The sequence below is a fragment of the Eurypyga helias genome, unplaced genomic scaffold, assembly GCF_000690775.1.
Source record: "Eurypyga helias isolate BGI_N326 unplaced genomic scaffold, ASM69077v1 scaffold29118, whole genome shotgun sequence".
Lineage (NCBI taxonomy): Eukaryota > Metazoa > Chordata > Aves > Eurypygiformes > Eurypygidae > Eurypyga > Eurypyga helias.
Window position 1 is genome coordinate 1 of NW_010265488.1, and position 6,099 is coordinate 6,099.

The 6,099-nt window shown below is 39.6% G+C and overlaps 1 protein-coding gene across 1 annotated transcript in view; it reads right to left on the bottom strand.

Moving 5' to 3' along the window:
• Window positions 1-422: 422 nt before the first annotated feature.
• Window positions 423-6,099, bottom strand: part of KDM1A (lysine (K)-specific demethylase 1A) — a gene marked incomplete at both ends in the record, with an annotated part of 22,958 nt that continues 17,281 nt past the window's right edge. The window contains 6 exons of the mRNA XM_010156767.1: window positions 423-555; window positions 940-1,051; window positions 2,357-2,430; window positions 3,619-3,753; window positions 4,414-4,504; window positions 5,031-5,173. Of these exons, the coding sequence (XP_010155069.1) occupies window positions 423-555; window positions 940-1,051; window positions 2,357-2,430; window positions 3,619-3,753; window positions 4,414-4,504; window positions 5,031-5,173 (688 nt within the window). The remainder of the gene's footprint in view (window positions 556-939; window positions 1,052-2,356; window positions 2,431-3,618; window positions 3,754-4,413; window positions 4,505-5,030; window positions 5,174-6,099) is intronic.

Below are 6,099 nucleotides of genomic sequence, written 5' to 3' on the forward strand. Positions count from 1 at the left end.
GTGCACCTTCAGGTTCCTCAGGCGTACTCATAAATATATGGCAAGTAGAGCGTGAGCATTGAGTTGCTCTCCCAGTTGACAGTATCCCAAGCCCAAGTCTTAAGCAGTCCAAGACCTCTTACTTCAAACACTTCAATCAATGAAGGAAAGAAATGAAACAATGAATGTGAAGTTGTGAATCAGTAAATACAACTGAAAAGGACGGTGTCAAACCAGCCACAGAAATAAGCAATAAGCATTAATGTCTCTAACAGCTTTCTACACAATTAGTCATAATACCAAACGTGGCTGGTTAGCCCAAAATGTGTAATGACAGGGATTTTAGGAGATCAAGCTTCACATCTGCCTCCAGATGCAATGAAATTAATTTCTATGATCTTATTCCCTCAGAGCAGTTTTCTGGAGAAGGTGGCTTCATTTACCTGATGCTGTATAGCGAACCTGTCGAACTGCAGTGTTTAATTTAATATCCAACCCTTCTGCCAAGGCTACAGGCACACAGGAATATCCGTTCCTCACAGTCAAGTGACTGCCCGTGAATTCAAAGTCATCATCCTAAAATGAAGATACATAAAAAGCATTCATTTATAATGAAATCACATAATTCAACAGAAAATAATGACCAACCCCACATAACGGCAAAATTATTTTCAAATAATTTTTTTCAAAGAGTGAGTCAGACCAATTTGAAATCCTTTCTGTTTATCAGTCAAGTAATAAGTTGAACTTATGACCTTTCAGTTCACAGTATTGTCAGAGATTATTCTGACACTAATAAAAAGCTGTCTGGAATTTCATCAGCAAATAATAATCATGTCAGAGCTCAGTATCTGTATAAAAGCAAACAGCACTGAAGTATTAACACTGAGAAGCTTCCATGAGAATGAAATAGATGTAACTTCAGTTTTCAGTGTACTGCTGGATGCATGAAGTAGCTACCTGGTCCCAGTGCTTCAGCGAAAGTGTAGACAGCGGTGTAGCGTTAGCAAATTCTAGGTTTGCAAAATGCCAGTCAAGTATTTGCCTGTCTCTTGATGACAGATAAACATCACTAGAAAAAACACAAACACAACACAAAGACATTTAGTTTGCTATAGTAGGGTGCAATGCAATGCAATGCAAATGCATTGTTTTTGAAAATCTATTCATAAACTTTGTTTGAATCTCTCCTTAGTGGAGAAAAAAAAAAAATTTCAGAACAACACATGCAGATCCTGCTTCAAATAGTCAGACTGCTTCATGAATGCTGAATATCAAACCCAGCAAATTCACATTTTCAAAGCCGAGTCCATGTAAAATATTCTAAGTGAAGTTAGAAACGTAACTTTAGAAATAAAAGCTTATATAAATAATGACTTAATTAGCATGTATAAAGATGATGACTAAAATGTAGTATAATCACAGAGCACAAAATAATAATTTTCTGCCAAAAGAAGCAGGATTGGTATGCTATCATTATTGATGGGGATTTCAAATCTCCAAGGCTTCCTGGAATCAGGCATTTAAAATCAGAGCATCATAGAATGGTTTGGGTTGGAAGGGACCTTAAAGATCATCTAGTCCCAACCCCCCTGCCATGGGCAGGGACACCTTCCACTAGACCAGGTCGCTCAAAGCCTCATCCAGCCTGGCCTTGGACACTTCCAGGGATGGGGCATCCACAGCTTCTCTGGGCAACCTGTTCCAGTGCTTCACCACCCTCTCCGGGAAGAACTTCTTCCTGATATCTAATCTAAACCTCCCCACTTTGAATTTAAACCCGTTACCCCTTGTCCTGTCATTACAGGCCCTTGCAAAAAGTCCCCTCCCAGCTTCCTTGTTGGCTCCTTCAGGCACTGGAAGGTGCTATAAGGTCTCCCTGGAGCCTTCTCTTCTCCAGGCTGAACAAGCCCAATTCTCGCAGCTTTTCATCACAGGAGAGGTGCTCCAGCCCTCTGATCATCTTCATGGCCTCCTCTGGACTCGCTCCAACTGGTCTATATCCTTGTGATGTTGTGGGTTCCACAGCTGGATGCAGCACTCCAGGTGGGGTCTCCCCAGAGCAGAGTACAGGGGCAGAATCACCTCCCTCGACCTGCTGACCACACTTGTTACAGTGTGGATTGTGTACTTGTTACAGTAAGGATTTCTACTGAAACGCATCTGAGCTAAGAAACACGTTTTATATCTGAGTCACCTCTAAAGCCAAGGAAGATGAGTTCTAAAGCTGAGGGAGCTCAAATTTTGTGTTTGTACCTTCCTAGCCCCTTAAGTTACCATAATTAAAATAAAACATACTACAGCATTTTTGAAACTCAGTGAAAAGTATTAAAAAATCTGCTTTCCTGAGTATTTTTTTAATGGTTTGTATCTTTACCTTGGTGGATTGGCTTCAAGTTCTTGCAACTTCTCTTCCAGCTTTCCTTGTGTTTCTGCCAATTCATCATACTCCTAATGAGATTAAAAGCCAACATTAAAATCAGTTTACATGTAAAGCAGCTCAAAAGACATCATGTAGCATCAGACTAGACCTAATCTAGAAGAAGTCAGTGGAAGATTCATGGTTTTAGTGGAATCTAAATCAAGTTCTTTAGTTTTTCAACATTTAATCCAGCCTATTTTGCCCTTCTGCTGTTCAAATATACAGGTGTTTTGCCACACTGCAGAAAACATTACTATGCTACTATTTCAGGAATTTAAACACTCAAATCTGAAGAAAATGAAGGTCCCTTACAGTCCTAGTATTTTAAGGGTTCCTATGGTACTGAGAGGTTTTTCATTTTGCACAAAATGTTATTTCTATTTTTCTTTCTTAAAAGATTATAATGTTGAGCATAGAGATTTCCAAAGCATGCAGAAGGCAAACACGATCTAACTGCAGTGTAACTTGGGGGTGTCTAACAATAGCTATAAGAGCACAAAGATATTAATTGTTGACAAAACAGAAGAGTTACTACTTATGTATACACAAACACATTCAGCTTCCAAATAAAGCTACCTATCTTCTGTTGCACAAAGAGCTGAAATATGATCCTTGGTTCTCTCTCACTTGGGTTAGCAAGGTGTCTTTCACTATCATAGTCAGAACAGATTTTCTGAAACAAAAAGGTTTCCTTTTTAAGGCGTATTTCTACATCATGATATGCAAAGAGGGGAGGACCAACACCGCTTATCAAAATATAGCACTGTAAATTATATCTTTGTATAGAAAGAAGTCTTTTATTCAGGAAACCACCTTTTTCTATCTTAGAGAAAATGCACCTCTCTTCAAATACAGATTTTATTTCTAGACTATTCTAAGAACCAGCAGGACTAAAGACCAAGTCTGACCTAAAATTTAGCCTTCAAAACATTAAATGCTGTCTGACGTAAACCAGCACAGACTGTTACCTGAGCATTAACCTTCAACATGTTAATGCTCTCTATCATGAGCCAAGAAACACAGGTACCTAACAGGGCTGCATTGAGTACCTTTATCAATATTACAACACAGAGTTACCATCAATCATATTTTCTTTAGAGTTTTGGATAGGAGTGAGAGATGTGAAAACTTTTATATTGGGTAGTTTTATCTGGCTGCCTGGCTGCCTAAGTCCTCAGAAACCAGTGACTTAGTGCTGTAAGTATGTCATGCTTCACCTTGCAAAGCGCAGTCAGGTCTCTGTGTTTGCTTTTCACAAGGAACTCTGCGGTAATATCCCGAGGTGGCTTCACTTCTGATGCTTCCTTATACTGTTGATGAAGTTCTTTAATCTTCTCTTTTAAATTCACCATCTTTTTCAGGTGGAACAGGAAGAGGGAAAAAGAAAGGGGGGCGAGGGGAAATATGAGGAAAGGCAGATCACATGCAAGTTACTGTGTAAAACAGATATTCATCTCAAACACTGCCATTATACCAAAGAGGTGTCCTGGTTTTGGCAGATGTTACCTACATGCAATTCTACCTCCAAGAAACCACAATAAATACCACCAACCCCCAAACAACATGGCTTAAACCCAGCATCACTGATTTCTTACAAAATATGTTGCAAATAATAATCTGACAGCTGTCCTTCCATGGAGAAGTAGATGTCATCCACCACAACCAAAAACACTGCAAGTAGGCCAAAAACACTGTTTCTACACTACAAATCAGATTTGTGGTAAAGAAAGTAAATATTTTAAAATAAGGTCCCCAAAGCCTCCATCATTATCAACATCTCTAAAGGAAGCTATGGCACAATGCTTATCATGTCTGCCCTCTCCTTTTCTTCTCCCATACTTTTTACAGTCTTCTGCCTAGTCACTTATGTGCTCCTTCTCAAAAATGGAGACTCTTTTGTCATAACAGTGCTTCTAGGCAGGTCTTAATTGAACAGATACATTTAAGACCAGTGCTAAAACATTTTGATTCTAAGGAACACAATACTCTCGTTCCAAGTGTCACCATCTGACCCTGTTAAGAAGATCTTTCAATTCCTCCTGTGTTTTCACGATTTTTTTCCAGTGTTCAATCTGTTCATCCTTCACATGCTTCTCCTGCAATCTGGAAAAGGTGAGAAGCAAGAGTCAGTTCAGCATAAAATCCTGAGAAAACTCATCACCACAATCTAATTAGTGTAATTCAATAAAAGCACATTTCATGAGGTATTTTAGTAAATACTTGTATGGCAGTTAGAAAATTAATACAAGTTTCTGTAAAAAAAGGACACTTGACTAGCTAAAACATGAGTCTGAAGTTATCTACTATTATTAAAAGGCACTTTACCAATGCCTTTAGCCTTCAAGTTGTGTAAGTGGGCTGTATGTACACCAACGCACACTAAGTCAATTATCCACCATCAGTTACTGGAGTGGTGATTTTCAGGAAGCTTTCAAAAGATGTTTGCTTCTTTAACCATCTATCATATTTTGCTTCAATAATCAAGAAACACATGCACAAACAAGAACCCGGCGGAGACCAAACAGCTGTATTGAGTGGGTAATGCTTGCGCTAGGAGCATCACAATAGTTTCAGTTGGAAAATCCCCCACAAAATAAGAAAGTCTACCACAGAGAGAAAAATCACTTACTGTATAACAACCTCTAGAGCCTGGCCTAGGGAGACAGGCTTGTTATTGAGAACATTAAAATCCAGCTGATGACTGAGATAGGAGGTGGCTTCCAGCAAACGATTAAATTCCTGCTCCACCATTTCATCTTTCTCTTTTGGAACCTAGGATTCAAAAGAACAAACTTTCTTCTTAATAACCTATTCATAAATAAAAAAGAAAAAAAAATACAGATCACAAAACCTCAAAGCCTTGGGGACAAGAAACTCGAGTAGTAGAGAATGTTTTAAAAGAAACCAGAGCAATGACACCAATTACCTTCTCTAGTGCAGTCTGAATACACTACACCTTGTAACAAATTCAAAACGCTACCATTCCCCAAATCAGAGGAATGAGAAAGGCAGGGTACAGATAAATTCTTAGAGCAGAGCTAAAAAAGAAAAGGTAACACATGCCCTAAAGTAGAATGACACTTCAAGAGAACAACAAAAGCGTAGCTGAGAATACACCTTGTAAAAGAAATTTAATACCCATAGCTCCCACATGGTCAAACACCACGGTCTGTAAGACACATTCACTTTGCCAGGATGTCTGGCCAAAGAGCCACAAGAAGAGCTGGTCAGTCACAATGACAACCGACTTCTTTTGCATGACATAAGCAAATCAATTTATGGGCACACAAAAATTTCCCTACTGGAAGGCATGTTCATCAAAGCTCCGAAAGCGGAGCTTTGATGAACATGTCAGTGGGACAAAAGACCACGCATATTGAACTTGATGCAGTTGGCAGTGGCCCACCTCTCCAGCCTGTCTAGGTCCCTCTGGATGGCATCCCTTCCATCCAGAGTGTTGACAGCACCACACAGCTTGGTGTCGTCGGGTTCACACAATGCCATCATCCATGTCACCAGCAAAGATGCTGACAAAGACACCGAAAAGCTGGCATTCCTCAGGGGTCAGTATTGGGACTGGTGAAGTCAGCCAGAGCTGAAACTGAGATGCTGGATGTAAGAGGGCAAAGAAGGGCTATCTACATATACAGCAGTAGCAAAGAAGTAAGGACAAGGCAGAATGCAGTGCTGCTGCTGAA